The 18,169-nt window shown below is 42.0% G+C and overlaps 1 protein-coding gene across 1 annotated transcript; it reads left to right on the forward strand.

Annotated features, from left to right (window-relative positions):
* The first annotated feature begins 732 nt into the window (after positions 1-732).
* On the forward strand, positions 733-17,678 carry utp11 (UTP11 small subunit processome component). Its single transcript, XM_047044026.1, has 8 exons — positions 733-911; positions 1,045-1,106; positions 1,286-1,388; positions 2,347-2,466; positions 13,908-14,001; positions 14,212-14,342; positions 16,808-16,918; positions 17,519-17,678. The coding sequence occupies exons 1-8, from the start codon at positions 852-854 to the stop codon at positions 17,600-17,602; spliced, it is 765 nt and encodes a 254-aa protein (XP_046899982.1). The 5' UTR covers positions 733-851; the 3' UTR covers positions 17,603-17,678.
* Positions 17,679-18,169: the final 491 nt, after the last annotated feature.

Below are 18,169 nucleotides of genomic sequence, written 5' to 3' on the forward strand. Positions count from 1 at the left end.
GTTGGTTAGTTATAATTGATTTAACTATTTGTACTTGCTGTGATTTATATCATTGTTGCTTGCTTTCCTCCAGGTACACTCTAGCACTTTCGAGGTTCATGTTGTTTAATTGTAATTTGTTTAACTACATGCTCTTCTGGTTCCACTCATTGGCACTTGTGCTTTTCACAATGCATGCTTTAAGTTTGTGGCTACCCACAATGTTTGGGGCTATATTTTTGTTCATGATCATTGACCGATCATTGTAAAGCTCTCTCTTGTAAGTAGCTTTGGATAAAAGCGTCTGATAAATGACTACGTGTAAATGTAAACATGGGAGATCTAGAACAACACTGGAGTTCTAGAACAACACAGGGGATCTAGAACAACACTGGAGTTCTATAACAACAGGGGTCTAGACATTTAATGTCACAAACCTGTAAGGACGGAGTCACAGTCTGGCCTTGTGAAAGGGTGCTTGTCACATCCCTGGTTTGCGACCGTACAAGTAGGATGAAAGGAACGTATCAATACTGCCACCTGCTGTTCTAATATTTACCTCAATTGTAATTAAACTATAATATAAACGATTGAAATTTAGAAATTATACATTTTACAAGGTTATAGCCTTATCATCTCAACCCAAAAAATAATAAGAAAAAAAAACTACGATAAAATAATATCAGAATTTAGCGAATGTGCTGCATCAAAACCATACCAGTGCAGCAACCCACGTGGCTCCGTACAGGAAGCGTCACATTTAGGAGCACGAGCTTGCCGGCAGAGCTGACTTGAGTCTGGATTACAAGTTACACATATTGAAACATATTTATACAATATTACCGGCTGTCCAGTATTCACAATTCAACAGCATGTCGTCTTTCAGAAAAGCTTTAAAATCCCAACAGCGGAATCATAAAGAACGATCGCAGGTGAGCATTCTGCGGTGTGTTGGTTGCTACCTAGTACCAGTAGCTAGATAGCTGCTGGAGTGCTCATCTATGACAGCTGACTCTCATAACATCCACACCAGCCATACTCTTTACCTAACTTTGTCTCTTTCAGCCCGGTTTCAGGAAACATTTAGGCTTTCTGGAAAAGAAGAAAGACTACAAACTTCGAGCAGAGTGAGTTGATTCATTGAAAAAATCAACCTCGAAGTAATATTGAGAGTTGAGGAAGACACCGTGTCGCCTTGTTGTCATAGCGACGTCATATAGCTCCAACTGGCAGGAACAACTTGAAAGAGTTAGATGGTTGCCTTTAAAGTAGAAGGACGTGTTTAAGCGTGTTTTGTCTCCATCAGTGACTACCATAAGAAGCAGAATACCTTGGCTGTCCTGCGAAAGAAAGCGCTGGACAGGAACCCAGATGAGTTCTATTACAAGATGGTCAGCTCCCAGCTGCAGGTGAGTCTGAATACTGACCACATCATCTCACCGCAGACATGGTGGTTTGTTTGTAGAGTTTATATTGCATAAACTTTTTTCATTTGGTTCATTTAGCAGATGTTTTGATCTATAGTGAAGTACAGACAGGGCAGATAGAAACAACAGATAATCAAGGATCAGAAGTGCAGAGTTCTATAAGTATTAGTGTAGTCAGAGTCAAGGAACAGTCTATATTTACCAGGCACAGTGTACAGTAACATCTCAGCTAACAGACGCAACAATAAACAACAATAAACATCTCAACTACAATATTGTATTGTACGGCCCTGCAAAAACTCTTGTGACACAGCACTACAACATCCAAAAGTGTAGCAGTGATACTAGTGATAGTCAGTGTTTCTAGTGATGGTCAGTGTTTCTAGTGATGGTCAGTGTTTCTAGTGATAGTGTTACATTACATGTATGCATATAGCAGACACTTTTATCCAAAGCGACTTCCAAAAGAGAGCTTTACAAAAGTGCATAGGTCACTGATCATAACAACGAGATAGCCCCAAACATTGCGGGTAACCAAAACAAGAAGCATACTTGGTGAAAACGAAATATGTCCGAAAGGGAAGAACCATAAGAGCATGTAGTTAAACAAGATACAATTAAACAACATGAACCTCGAAAAAGTGCAACCAACAAGAGAAACGAGTCTCTCAATAAGAGTCATTGTGATCCTGGAGGAAACCTCAGGTTCAGACAAACATTCCTAAGTGCCGTTGTACTCCCGGAACAAGTGCGTCTTGAGCCTTTTCTTGTGTTACTAGTGATGGTTAGTGATACTAGTGATGGTCAGTGTTACTAGTGATGGTCAGTGTTACTAGTGATGGTCAGTGTTACTAGTAATGGTCAGTGATACTAGTGATGGTCAGTGTTACTTGTGATGGTCAGTGTTACTAGTGATGGGGTGTGACTCTCTGGTCTGCAGGAGGGGGTGCATGTTGCTAACAAGCCCCGAGGAGAGGAGGAGGTGACGGAGGAGCAGCTGAAGGTGATGAGGACCAGGGATGCGCGATACGTGGAGATGAAGAGGGTGGCTGAGATCCAGGTGACAGCTGCTGGTTATTGATCTTCACCTTCACTGTGATGTGAAGAGGGATGCACAGATTATAGATCTTGATGGTATGAATATAGTCTGAGGTATAATCACGGTTTCAGGATTATTATGCATTCATTTATTTCACAACATTAGAGATGTAGAAAATCACATGAACGTTATAAAATTAGAGGTTTAACTGTACAACATTTTGTTGACGGCTTTTGCTTTTTAACAGTTGCTGCCTTTCAAAACAGAAAGCATAGTTACCAAATAAAACATTAACAAATAAATAAAACATAATTATAACTTTTCTAGGTGCGCTTCTCAGGTATTTGCGCTTTCACAGAATGTGCGGTGTCTGGAGCCACTGTCTTTGTTGTTTCCCAATATAAACACAAATGGAACTCAACAAAATATAAGCCGCAGTCTTTAAGAGAATCCAAAACACACATCCTATCAGATTGTTTCTACCATCCTACAATCAACAGGTAGAAGCATTTAACAGTGCAAAATACCCTTATCAGATTGTCCTACATCCTTATATTGAGGGGACTAGTATGAGTAACCAGAGAAGTTTCAATCATGTTGCACCTTTCTTGTCAGAGTTAGTTAGCAGGGGGTGAATTTATTGGTGCGACTGCCCTGAAATGCACCGCCCCCCATGTCATTTCTGTTCTGTATATCCCAGCATCAAATAATTCTTACTGTACATTGAGGGGACTAGTATGAGTAACCTACCAGCCTACAATAAACAGGTAGGATTATTTAACAATGCAAAATAGTCGTTAGTCAGAATGTCCATCTGACTAACTATTGTATAACAATATATTCTATACTTTAAAGCCTGTATTTGTAAATTAACTTCAAGAAATGTACCTTACTCTGATGGTAAGTAGGTACACTATAAACTAACACACACAATGATTAATCACATACTATCAGCTCAAGCTAGCAACAGGAGAAAACGTAGAATAATAATGTCCCTTTTATGACTGAGAACAGAAACACTCGGTGTAGCTGAGCCTTAACGGTTACAAAAGGAGACGTTTTAAACAACATCTGCTGCTCCTACATGTGAAGATTTCAACTGAACAATTATGGGGTTGAGATATTTAGGTCAACCATCTCTGAAGAACTGAAATTATTATTCACATTGTTATAATACGTTTTTAGCTGACACTTTTCTCAAAAGCGGTGTATGGGGGGAATTGAACCTGCCACTGTATCGGCATTCACCACTCTAACAATGCGCTACATCTCGATATAGACCTGCTCCAATGTGTTGGTACCCCTCCACAAAAAGTGAAAAATGCACAATATCCTCTGAAATAACTTGAAACTATTAGGGTTGTCCCCACTCAGTCGATTTTCTGGTAGATATGCTCTTGGTCGACTAAGATTTTTTTGTCAAGCTGCCGTATGGTAGCCTGACGTTGTCATACTCATAATTTTAGTCAGAATTAGTCTGAAACCGCTCCGTTGGGCTTTGAGTATGGGGCGTGTTTCAACTGAACTCATAAAACAAATGCCTCTTCGCTCAATTGGATGTACCTACAACCAATCAGAGCAACGTAATATGTTGTTTGTTGAAAACAAATTCAACCCAAGCGCTCTTTGGTGACGTGGTTGATTACGTTACTGTTGATCATCTGTCCATCATTGTATAAAGCCCGCCCTGAAAATTTCATTGGTCCGAACAGCTCCTGTTCGGGTATAGTTTTTTCGCAACTGAGCTACTCCAGACCCAACTTCCCGACCAAATGTTTTTGTGGGCGGGGCTAAGTTGGGCTGGCAGCCAGGCTAGCCGTATGGCAGTGTGAGATCTGATTCCGGCTTGTGTCACCATTGCTGAATTAAAGAAATGTTTTACAGAAATTGTAGATTATATTATTTAAGACAGATAAAGCAACTCAAAAATGTATTTAAAAGAAAATGTGTTATTATTTAAAAAAAAAATTTGAGTGCAAACTCTGCCAACCACGGTTTATTTTTCATAGTTGAATATCATGTACCTTACCACCTGAAAACCACAAGTTGGCCTACTTCGCTCATGCTAACGCGCTGGGTTGAAAAATGAATATGCCTATTATAAGAATCACATCCAAATCGAATGACATTATCTTCTCTGGCCAAGACAACACAATCTTTGTCTGTTGCACCGTTCCCCTCTCGGCTTCTACGTAAGTTGGCATGCTGCACTTTTTCAGCCAGTGAATAGCACGCTGATTTGCATGTTAAACAAACAATTTTTTACTTGTAACATTGTAAGAGATAATAAATAATCAGGCTTTTTGTATTGTATCGGCATTTGGTAACAATAGGACTGGTGACATGAGGCTTTTTATTATTATTAATAGCTTATTTTATAGCGGCTGAATCTGGAATGTCCAGCAGCTACATTGAGTCAGATCGGGAAAATGTTTGTACATGTTTGTCTAGTTGACAATCTCCCTTCTTACGTATGTATTTCTTTCATATTATCTCTTAAAACAGTGAGGTAAAACATCACACAAAATGGTTTGATGAAAAACATTGTGACATTTATAGTTTCAAATTTCGAGGAGTCGATTTCCAGAAGTGCTAGTCGAGTCTTGGTCGACTAAAAAAAATCATAGTCGGGGACAGCCGTAGAAACTATAACAAAAACTTTGTTTAATAGAAATTAGACTTTCTTTGGGAAAAAGCCCGGGGAAGACCCAGGACACGCTGGAGGGACTATGTCTCTCGGCTGGCCTGGGAACGCCACGGGGTCCCCCAGGAAGAGCTGGTGGAAGTGGCCGGGGAGAGGGAAGTCTGGGCCTCCTTGCTTAGGTTGCTGCCCCCGCGACCCGACCCCCGGAAAAGCGACAGATGATGGATGGATGGAGACTTTACTTTTGATTTTGTTTTCCAACATAATGTAAATAAAACAAATTAAATTGGCATGGACAGATATTATAGGACACCCAACCTAATGTTAGTTGCACAACCTTTACATTTACATTACGTCATTTAGCAGGCGCTCTTATAGAGCGACTTACAGTAAGTACAGTGATATTCCCCCCCAAGGCAAGTAGGGTGAAGTGCCTTGCCCAAGGACACAACGTCATTTCTGCGGGGCGGGGAATCGATCGGCAACCTTCTGATTACTAGCCCGACTCCCTCACCGCTCAGCCACTGGACACTCCCCCTTTAGAGGCAATCTCTGGATCTCAGTGATAGTGCTGCACTTGTTAACAGGTAGTTGGGCCCACTCTTCCTGAATAAACTGCTCCAGCTCTGTCAGGTTTGATGGGTGCCTTCACCAGACTGCAAATTCAGCTCTTCCCATATATGTTCAATAGGATTCAGATCAGGACTCTTGGAAAGTTACTTCAGAACAGTCCAATGTTTTCTTCCTATCCATTCTTAAGTGCCTTTAGCTGTGTGTTTTGGGTCGTTACCCTGTTGGAGGACCCATGGCCTGTGACTGGGACAGAGCTTTCTGACACTGGGCAGTACGTTGCTCCAGAATGCCTTGATAGTGTTGAGATGTCATTGTGTCCTGCACAGATTCAAGGCACCCTGTGCCAGGCACAGCAAAGCAGCCCCAAAACATGACAACCCCATGTTTAACTGAAGGTATGGTGTTCTTTTCATTGAAATGTTTTCATCTGTGAACATACAGCTGATGTGACTTGACAAAAAGCTGCAGTTTTGACTCATCTATCCAAAGGCCATCTCCCAGAAGGATTGTGGCTTGTCAATATGCATTTGAGCACATTCCAGTCTAGTTTCTTTGTTTTTCTTTCAACAGTGGAGTCCTCCTGTAGGGGTGGGCGGCATACCGGTATTGCATTGTGCCATGATATGAATTTTGCCATATCATGGATATCACGATATATTAATAAATGTATTAGTAAAGTGTTTCTGTTTGGTATAAAATATAAGTCAAGTGATACTGCCTAGTGGGCTAGTTCAAATTTGTATCTTTTACCAACAAAAAAACAATACAGCATGGACGCTGCACGCATTGTGCCAGCCAATGAAAGTCAACAAACAAGCTAGCGCAACTCCAGAGCAAACAAACATTCATATGAGTAAACTGCTTTTGTTGGCAAGTGTAAGCAAGCATTAACGATGTCTGAAAATAAAGCCAGTGGCAAATCAACGTTGATTTGCCGGACAAAGAAGAATTGGTTATAAAAAAATTAAGCCTCTGTCGTTTGGATGATTTGGTTTCAAGTTATCCAACATCGACCAACCAACAGTAGCCTACTCTGTAAGTTTTGTCGTCGAATTGTGCTAGGCAAAGGTGGAAACACTAGCAATCTCTTTCACCACCTGAAAGCCATGCATGTGCGTGAAAATGAATCTACCAGAATGCGTTTGACAAATCCAATGCCAGGTTGGTTAGAATTGTGAAATGTATGCTTATTGTAGGCCAACAGAATCGAGTATTCAGCCATGTCATAATAACTACTTACTAACCGAGAGTGAGGTCAGAGGAGGGCAATAATAATCAGATCGTGGACCGGCGATGAGGTCAATGCGCGGCTGGCATGACTACCCATTAGCCAATCAGAGTGCTCGTACTGTCGATGCCATATAATAATTGTTTATAGCTAGAGCTAACTCTACAAATATTTAACCCATTTTTTGCGATCCAATAAACCTAGGCTACTGTTGAACGCGTAGGCTACTGAGAAGTCGTTCTTCCTTTGCAATTAAATGCTGCAAAATTGGGAAAATTCAACTAATGTGACAGCGACACACCGGAGTTACCCAATCCAAATCTGTCCGAGTGTGGTAGATTAGCCGCTGCAGTGCGGATTGCATTGTCATGACATTTTAAGAATAACTAGAGAGGGTACAATTTCTGGGGAAATTGTGGGGTGTGCTTGCTTGTGTTGGTTGCAGGGGTGTGTATTTAAATTACATTTTACAACTGATATTTCTGTATATTTTATATAAAAATGCATAGCCTACTTATTATTTATAAAGATTACATAGATTTAAAAGCATATTTATATCATATTTATGCTCATTTACAACTCAAAATACTAAGAGTGAAGAGTAGAATAAAATATTGTCTTCTCATTTCCCCTGCAAGAGGGAATGGTGATCAGCACCTCATAGTTGAATAAAAACTAATACATTTGGCAGACCGGTGTAAAACTTGACCTAATCTCAATGACTTAAACGTTGTGATATTTTCAGGCATTTAGCCTACTCCTATTGCATTCATTCATTAATAAAGAAATCCTATAACGAAAATGTATTTGTGAGGAATGTTTATTTTAACGATTGAAAACAGATGCATCAAAGACTGCTGTAGTATGTGTTTCCCGGGCAACATACGCTAATGTCATGATGCTAATGCTTCAGTGAAATAGTAGACTACTGTTTCCGAAAGTAGATGTAACTACTTCTTTATATCAGCTTATATTGTGCATTACACTTCACAATTGTGTTTCATATCTCAAAGTAAAATTAGTAAATAGTTATCCCCCTGGCCTATTTGCTTGTGGCGTTTCTGCTCCTCCCTCGCAGTAAAGCAGTTAGCTTAGCTATCTCCCAGAAGTTAACGAGCTGCTAAACTAATGTTCTGCCAAAGGTAGTCACGCGATATTTTGTGACGTCTGTAGCGTCAGTGACTGTGGCTAGCAAGTTAGCCACCGTTATTTTCACTTTTGCCACAAAAACTAAACCGTGCAACGGAACATAAATCCCAATAGAACCAACACAATCGTGACCAAGACGAACCTTTTGACATTGACGTTGTCTATGTAGTCCAAATATTGACTGAGCCTTAGGGGCGCGAAAATAAACAATAATAAATATATATGTGAGATAACAATGGTTATGCCCTTGCTGAAGGCAAAGCACACCCAACTAATATATCGTGATAAATACTGATACTGCCAGTGCTTACGAATTATACCGTGATAAACATTTTAGGCCATGCCGCCCAGCCCTATCCTCCTGGGTCTTCTTCTTTGGAGGCCTCTCTCACTGAAACATGAAGGATGGTTTGGAGGCCTCTCTCACTGAAACATGAAGGATGGTTTGGAGGCCTCTCTCACTGAAACATGAAGGATGGTTTGGAGGCCTCTCTCACTGAAACATGAAGGATGGTTTGGAGGCCTCTCTCACTGAAACATGAAGGATGGTTTGGAGGCCTCTCTCACTGAAACATGAAGGATGGTTTGATCAGAAACTGAAGTACCTTTATCTTGGAGTTCAGCTAGTCTCTTCAGGCAGTTATCCTCAATCTTGTTCTTTTCCTGCCTGCCTCTATCCTTCTGTTTAATCTGGGGTGGATTTGCCTCTTGCAGCTGCGCACAGGGAAGCTCGCTTCGGTTCCATAGACCTTGAGCTTCTTAATTAGGGTTCCTCCGGTAGGTCTGCCGTGATGGATTTTCCTGTACTGTGAAAACTTGGGGAAATCTTTAAAATGCCTCCTCTTAAACCAAAGGTCCAATTGACTTGACATTTTGTACAGATGTCGCTAAGTGTAGAATTTATGTCTTTATATAGGGTGACATGGAATAAGAAATGCAATTCAAAATGGCTGAAAGGGGTGTATTTATGTAAATATCCACATTGTCACAATATCTTAATTTCAATAAATTAAATATAATTTTGACTAATGGTTTTTCAAACCTAATAGGGTTCAGGATGACATCACTCCGAAGTACTATAAACAATTTCACCTTGGTATGTCAAAATAGGATTGAATTAGAGCTGTTTCAACTAGGGATGGGCATTCGACTAAATTGTCTTAATCGATCGTCGGGAGAATTAACGATTGATTTTCGATTAATCATTAACATTTTTATATAAAAATTCACTATTTATAGGCTATATTAAAATGCAGTGAAAATAGAAAAAACAGCGTGTTTCCGCATTGAGATCTGTGGCTATTACAAGAAAAACAACTATTTCTGTAACTCCTAGAGGCAGCTAGAAGCCTGTGCTCAAACACAATTGACCCTCGCTTTTTTCCCGGCTAATTAACAAAGCTTCATAAAAACCTTTGCCCTCAACAATACTTAAGGGTAGCATATCCATCTCGATGGACTTGCAGATCCGTTGGGTAATTTCTCTGCTCGTTGTGCATCGCAGCTCCTCCGTGCTAGCACCGAGAGCAGGATGCACCGCCACTAACCAGGGTCGGATTTACGTTCTTCAAGTGGTACATCATTTGAGTCGTGGAGGAGTTGTGTTTATACTCAGCTTTGCAGTGTTGGCAGTGAACAAAGTAATGTTTTAGTCAATATGGTCTCACGCTACACTTCGCCGTGAACTCTTCATGTTTACTTTTGAAATACATGGAAACTCGCCGGTAACTGAGTAGGTATGTGGCGTTTTGGTAAAATGTTTACTTGCTGCCACTTAGCGAAATCCATTGCATTCTTTCAAGACTCACACTACGCAACAGAACACGCATTAGGTTTATTGATGAACAAATAATGTCATCGACTAAATTCTTATTGATCGATAATCGATCGTCAATTAATTATGCCCATCCCTAGTTTCAACTTTGGCTCTATCTAACAACGCTTACCACAGGAGAAACAGCTTACTTTTTTATACAGTAACTAAACATGACAATATTCAACACTGCAAATAGCTCAACGGGGTGGGACGGTGACCTGCAAAGTATAAGGTCATAGGCTGAACCCAGCCACAGTGTTTGAGCCTGTCTTAAATTGAATATCTTTTTAGTTAAACAGGATGACATCGTTCTGAAGTGCCATGCGTAATTTCACCTTGATATGTCAAAAGACCATTCAATTACAGCTTTTTAAACTTTGGCCAAATCGAACAATCCGTGCTACAGGAGAAACTGCTTTTTTTAATACAGTAACTGACTACATATTCTCATCCTTGAGGGTAGCTCAATTGGTTGAAACAGTGTCCTGCAAAGTGCAAGGTCACAGGTTCAAATCCAAGCACAGTCTTTTGGCCTGTCATCATTTTGATTACTTGTTTAGTTAAACAGGCAGACATCATTCTAAAATACCATCCGCAATTTCATGCAATTTCACCTTGAAATGTCAACCGTTTCTTAACATATGTCCCAAAGCTGAAAAACTAATACTCATATCACGCAGTCGGAACACAGCTAATCAATCAGCATCAGCACCCTTGGGTACCCAGCATGCAGTGCAGCATGTTAAAAAACACAGACTTGTGGAAAATAGTTTGGTTACAACAGCCGTGCAAGGGATTTCAGTTGTTGTGTTTGTTCAGTTAGATGTTTGTAATGTTATTGTTTGTTAGTTAATATAATCTTGTTGGTCACCCTGATTGTGCATGTTGTGTAGTTTAATCGGACCATAGTGTCGGCTGCTGTACTATCACAAGTTATTTTCGCAAGCAGCTGAACATGAGCTCTGCCCTAGCTCAGTTGCCCACATGACTATTGTTAGTTGTGCATTGACTGATATATTTTGGAAAGAGATCAACTCAAAGAGTTTCAATATCCTATAAAAAGCTAATACTCTGCCTTTCTATTCATAGAATCTCAGCAGTTGGTGTGTAGGAGAGAAGCCAGAGAGACTGACTTGTAACCTTATGTTCATGAGTTCAAATCCCCATTCAGCCTATTGTTGTTGGCCAAACATCAAGTAGTTTTGCTCTCTTGTTGTCCAAGTCTCGATCTTCTACAGTGTACATGTTTATAATATTTTGCCATTTTATTGGGGTGTGCTTGCCTTTCGCCGAGCACAAACCATTGTTATCTCACACATATATTATTTTTATTATTGTTTATTTTCGCGCCCCTAAGGCTCAGTCAATATTTGGACTACATAGACAACATCGATGTCAAAAGGTTCGTCTTGGTCGCGATTGCGTTGGTTCTATTGGGATTTATGTTCCGTTGCACGGTTTAGGTTTTAATTAAGTTTTTGTGGCAAAAGTGAAGCTAACGGTGGCTAACTTGCTAGCCACAGTCACTGACGCTACTGACGTCACTAACGTCACGAAATATCGCGTGACTACCTCTAGCAGATCATTTGTTTAGCAGCTCGTTAACTTCTGGGAGATAGCTAGGCTAACTGCTTTACTGCAAGGGAGGAGTAGAAATGCCACAAGCAATAGGCCAGGGTGATAACTATTTAGTCATTTTACTTTGAGATACTTTTACTTTGTGATATGAAACACAATTGTGAAGTGTAATGTACAATATAAGCTGATATAAGGAAGTAGTTACGTCTACTTTCAGAAACAGTAGTCTACAATTTCACTGAAGCATTAGCATCATGACATTAGCCTCTGTTGCCCGGGCAACACATACTACAGCGGTCTATGATGCATCTGTTTTCGATCGTTAAAATAAACATTCTTCTCCAATACATTTTCGTTGTAGGATTTATTATGACATTATATTACAAGTAAACGATTTTTGGGTGAAATTATCATTACCTGTGGTTTCAAACTAGTGTAGCTCACTGCAACACTATACAGTAGCCTAGTAGGCTACTTACAAAACAGCGTTAGCGGCTAGATAAAGACTAGTACTAACAGAACAGCACTAGCGGCTAGGTAAAGACTACTAAGAGAACAGTGCTAGCGGCTAGGTAGCCTAGTAGGCTACTGTAGCTAACAAAAACATCTCCACAGCTGTTTACAGTACTGTAGGAAGTCAAACGGCGGCACATGTTTTTGGTGAAACGATCTGACTAGTGACTACTAACCTGAACTCCATTGCCACAGCCTAAACTTTGTCAATCTGTTCATGAAAATAATTAATTTCAGCCTAGACCGTACAATGGAAGTAACGTTAAATCGAATTCAACCAACGCAATCGCTACCAAGACAGTCTAGTAGTAGTTGTAGCCTACAATCTACCGGGGCAGCTTCTCCACACAGCAGGTCTATATCGCATTTTGCCTTGTTACTGACAATGATCGCTACCACTGACATTCTTATGAATGAGTGATTTTCCCCTAAATAAAGGTCAAGCGTATTTACGTTTTTTGGGGCATATTTTCACTTAGCAGATGATACTATTTGAATCGCGATTCCATCTGAGATAGCTAGCTACTGCTGGTAACGTTGTTGTTAAAATACATTTCAAAGGGGGTTCTTGATTAATGAATGAATGTAATATGAGTAGGCTAAATGCCTGAAAATATCACGAGAAGGGAAAAACTTACAATGACATTTAAGTCATAGAGATTAGGTCAATTTTTACACCGGTCTCCCAAATGTATTCGTTTTGATTCAACTATGAGGTTGCTGATCACCATTCCCTCTTGCAGGGGAAATGAGAAGACAACTATTTCATTCTACTCTTCACTCTTAGTATTTTGAGTTGTAAATGAGCAGAAAAAAATATGCTTTTAAATTTATGTAATCTTTATAAATAATAAGTAGGCTATGCATTTTAATATAAAATATACAGAAATGTAATTTAAATACGGACCCCTGCAACCAACACAAGTAAGCAAGCACACCCTACAATTTCCCCAGAAATTGTACCATCTCTAGTTAATATTTGCAACACAGGAACATCAAGCCGCGTGGGGATTATTTTATAGTCTATGCATATTATTCTCCTTCTGTTCTCTTCAGACAACTTTCTCTCTCTTGCTGTCTCTGGTCTAGGGCTGCAACAAACTATTATTTTGATAATCGACTAATCTAACGATTATTAGAACGATTAGGTGACTAATCATCTATTTTTTCACTGATTAATCAGTAGGCTTTGAATGACCATTCAGCTTTTGCAATTTGTTAAAACATTGAGTTAAACTTATTCTAACTAATATGTAAAACCAGGAAATCACTTAAAATGTTGAAAATAATATTTTTATTGCACTTTGAGCCAACTGAACAGGGCTGCGCATCCCGATAACGATGGATCGTAGCAACTATCGAGCAAAAAACAAAACCATCGATATTTCTTACGTCAATTCCCAAACATGCACGTAAGGTGTGAGCTAATCTATGCGCTTTCAAGAGTTACGAATTTTCAAGAGACACTTTAGCTACGATGTCTTTGAGAACACCTTTTGTTTTCATCTGAGTCTGTGGAATGGCTAAAAGAGACTGGTTTGATGATCTAAGGGGCCTGGAAGTGTGATACAGCATAAGAAGATCTGAGATAAACAATGGAGCCAATCCATGTAAAGCTTTAAAAACAAGTAACAACACCTTAAAATCTATTCTATATTTGACTGGCGACCAGTGAAGAGAGGCCAATATTGGAGAGATATGGTCCCTCTTCCTGGTACCAGTCAACATTCTAGCAGCCGCATTCTGGACAAGCTGCAGGCGTGATAATGATGATTGACAAATACCATAATATGGTGTATTATGGCAATAATCAGCATTTTTTTTTTTTTTTTTTTTACAGCCGCCAAGCCCCCACCCTTTCCCATAGCTCTGGGAGAACTAAAAAAGGCCCAGTCACTGAGTGTGTGTGTGTGTGTCTGACTGTTGCGATAGGTTTAAAAATTCTGCTTCTTCTGTTACAGAAAATTGAGAGGTTGAAATCGGAACTGCATGTCCTGGACGCTGAGGGCAAACAGAGAAACCAGCACACCTTCTTCATGGACTCGGAGAAAGAAGGTGGAGGAATTGATACAGATATTTATTAACCCTTAAGAAACTAAAGGATGTGTTGGTACTTACCTTCATGTTGCCCATATGTTTGAAGACCAATGATCTCGCTCTTTCTCTGTCTCTCTCTGTCTCTGTCTCTCTCTCTGTCTCTCTGTCTCTCTGTCTTTGTCTCTGTCTCTCTCTGTCTCTCTCTGTCTGTCGCTCCCCCCTCCCCAGTCCAGGAGTTTGACCTGGCCAGACACCTGGACACAGCCCCAGAGCTGGTGGGGAGGGTGTTTAACAGACCCACCCTCCTAACTCTGGAGACCAAGACTGTCCAGGGAGCAGTGGAGCCTGGCAGTGTGAAGGTACACACACACACACTCTCTCACACACTCACGCACACACACGTCAATCCTGTGTGTCACGTGTCATGTCCTGTGTGTTACGTGTCATGTGTCCTGTGTGTTGCGTGTCCTGTGTGTTGCGTGTCCTGTGTAAGTAAGTAAGTAAGACTTTATTTATATAGCACATTTCATACAGGAATTGCAGCTCAAGGTGCTTTACATAAAATCAACAAAAACAATAATACAAGTGAAACATATAACAAACACATGCACTCTTGCACAGTCTTTGTGGTTTCCCAATTAAAATAAAGTAAAAAACAAAAATAAAGTAAAATTATAGTAATTATAATAAAAACTACAAAATAACAAAATACAATGACACAACCAGATAGAGCGTATCTGTGTCTCAGATAGATAAAGTGTGACACATAAGCAATAGTGCAAGTCAAACACAAGCCGCAATCTTTGCGGGAATACAAAGCAAATCTATAAAAACAATAATATAACTACTAAAAGTTGTAAAACCCTTCTGAGATAAAAATGTGTTAAATGCTTTGGTAAAAAGGTAGGTTTTAAGCTGACTTTTAAAAATGTCTAGCGTATTTGCTAGCGTATTTGCTTCCCTTAATACTTAATAATGGGTAATTTTTTCCATAATTTTGGGGCGTAATTGGTAAAAGGCTGCATCACCAATCTTCTTATGACTGCTTCCGCTGACATCTAATGGGCCTGCATTTGATGATAGCAGTGTTCTAGCTGGTGTGTAGTTTATAAGAGAGTTAGCAATGTAGCTAGGTCCTTGTCCGTGAAGAGCTTTGTGTGTGAGGAATAGGACCCTAAAGTCAATTCTGAAGGTAACAGGGAACCAGTTTAAAGTAGCTAGGACAGGACTAATGTGTTCTCTCCTTTTAGTTTTGGTCAATAATCTAGCTGTATAATTTTGAATGAGCTGTAGTCTTTCAGTGTTTTTCTTGGGAAGACCAACGAAAAGTGCGTTACAGTAGTCCAGCCAGCTGTATATAAAAGCATGAATTAACTTCTCTCGATCATTTTGGTTCATGAATGGTAGTACCTTTGCTATATTCCCCAGGTGAAAGAAAGCAGTTTTGGTCACTTTATTAATGTGAGAGTTGAAATTCAAATCTGAGTCCAGGATTACACCGCGACTTGTCACCTCTGGTTTAAGCCAGGGGGTTAAGGCCGAATCCCAATACTCCCCCTTACCCCTTCCGCTTACCCCTTACCCTTAGTTTTGCGCGTTCCCGTGAGAGCTAGTGGTGTCCCAATACTCTTTTGGAGCTAGGGGAAGGGCTAAGACTAAGGGGTATACACCCCTTAAAACCAAGTAAGATCGGGAGCTTACTTGAAACCTAGGGCTATGTGAAAACTGCGCGACCGGCAACAATGGCGACCAAATCATCCAGAGAGTCCGATAAATGTTATATTATCGGCTTAATTAATTAATAAAAAAATTATGACAGTCTTGTTTTGTGTTATATACTGTCATGGACATATATATTTGCAACCATTTTCCTAATTGAAACATTTCTAAAAATCGCTAGTTTGGTACGTTAATGTTACAGTTCTGAATTGCACAACAGTCCCGCATTTCTTTGACTAGCATGTCTACAGTTCTAAGTAAACTCCATTAGCAGCGAATTTCGTCTAATATCAGTGCATAACGCTACTTGCTTTGGAGATATCGATACGTGCTAGATGACGTACCTGTAACCAAGTGGCGTCCCATTTCCTAGGGCTATGTAGCCCTTACCCCTTACTTTCGAGGGCCAAGGGCTAGTGGTAAATTAAGGGGAAGGGGTAAGGGGAAGGGGTAAGGGGGGGTATTGGGATTCGGCCTAAACCTCCTAGATTCTTAGTTAGCATCTCTCTTTTGGATTTGGGCCACATAGTAGGACTTCAGTTTTTTCTTCATTTCTTCCTCATTAATTTAAGAAAGTTATCATTCATCCATCTGTGTGCTACGTGTCCTGTGTGTCACGTGTCCTGTGTGTCACGTGTCCTGTGTGTCACCTGTCCTGTGTGTCACAAGTCCTTTGTGTCACGTGTCCTGTGTGTCACGTGTCCTGTGTGTCACGTGTCCTGTGTGTCACGTGTCCTGTGTGTCACGAGTCCTTTGTGTCACGTGTCCTGTGTGTCACGTGTCCTGTGTGTCCTGTGTGTCCTATGTGTCCTGTGTGTCCTATGTGTCCTGTGTGTCACGTGTCCTGTGTGTCACGTGTCCTGTGTGTCCTGTGTGTCCTATGTGTCCTGTGTGTCCTATGTGTCCTGTGTGTCACGTGTCCTGTGTGTCACGTGTCCTGTGTGTCCTGTGTGTCCTATGTGTCCTGTGTGTCCTATGTGTCCTGTGTGTCACGTGTCCTGTGTGTCACCTGTCATGTGTGTCACGTGTCCTGTGTCCTGTGTGTCACGTGTCCTGTGTGTCGTGTCCTGTGTGTCACGTGTCCTGTGTGTCACTTGTCCTGTAGAGACTGGCCCGGCAGCGTAGACACCAGTACCACCTGCTGTCTCAGCGAGTCGACAGAGAGAAGAAGATGTTTGTCATTGCACAGAAGATCCAGACACGCAAAGACCTGCAGGTGAGCTCTGCTGGGCTAGGACTGGGGCTGAGGCTAGAACTGGGGCTAGAACTGGGGCTAGAACTGGGGCTAGAACTGGGGCTAGGACTGGGGCTAGGATTGGGGCTAGGACTGGGGCTGGGGCTAGGACTGGGGCTGGGGCTAGGACTGGGCTGGGGCTACGACTGGGGCTTGGGCTAGGATTGGGGCTGGGGCTAAGGCTGAGGCTAGGACTGGGGCTGGGGTGAGGACTGGGGCTGAGGCTAGAACTGGGGTTAGGACTGGGGCTGAGGCTAGGGCTGGGGCTAGAGCTGGGGCTAGGACTGGGGATGGGGCTAGGACCGGGGCAGTAAACCTTTGCCGGCTGGTCTCTGTCTGCTCTGATTGGACAGTAGGGCTGATGTGATCTCTGATTGGACAGTAGGGCTGATGTGATCTCTGATTGGACAGTAGGGCTGGTGCGATCTCTGATTGGACAGTAGGGCTGATGTGATCTCTGATTGGACAGTAGGGCTGATATGATCTCTGATTGGACAGTAGGGCTGATGCGATCTCTGATTGGACAGAAGGGCTGATGCGATCTCTGATTGGACTGTTTGGCTGATGTGATCTCTGTTCCAGGATAAGACCTCCAGGGTGAAAGTGCAGAAGGAGACACAAAACACCCCCGCTGTCTACAAGTTTGAGACCAGGAGGAAACGATGAGGCATCCATCTCTCTTCTCTCCCTCCTCCCCTCCACCTCTCCACCACCCCTCTGTCCCTCCTCTCTTCCACCTCTCCACCACCCCTCTGTCCCTCCACCCCTCCACCACCCCTCTGTCCCTCCACCCCCCCTCTGTCCCTCCACCCCTCCACCACCCCTCTGTCCCTCCTCTCTTCCACCTCTCCACCACCCCTCTGTCCCTCCTCTCTTCCACCCCTCCACCACCCCTCTGTCCCTCCTCTCTTCCACCTCTCCACCACCCCTCTGTCCCTCCACCCCTCCACCACCCCTCTGTCCCTCCTCTCTTCCACCCCTCCACCACCCCTCTGTCCCTCCTCTCTTCCACCCCTCCACCACCCCTCTGTCCCTCCTCTCTTCCACCTCTCCACCACCCCTCTGTCCCTCCACCCCTCCACCACCCCTCTGTCCCTCCTCTCTTCCACCTCTCCACCACCCCTCTGTCCCTCCTCTCTTCCACCTCTCCACCACCCCTCTGTCCCTCCACCCCTCCACCACCCCTCTGTCCCTCCTCTCTTCCACCCCTCCACCACCCCTCTGTCCCTCCTC

The sequence above is a fragment of the Hypomesus transpacificus genome, chromosome 2 (assembly GCF_021917145.1).
Source record: "Hypomesus transpacificus isolate Combined female chromosome 2, fHypTra1, whole genome shotgun sequence".
Lineage (NCBI taxonomy): Eukaryota > Metazoa > Chordata > Actinopteri > Osmeriformes > Osmeridae > Hypomesus > Hypomesus transpacificus.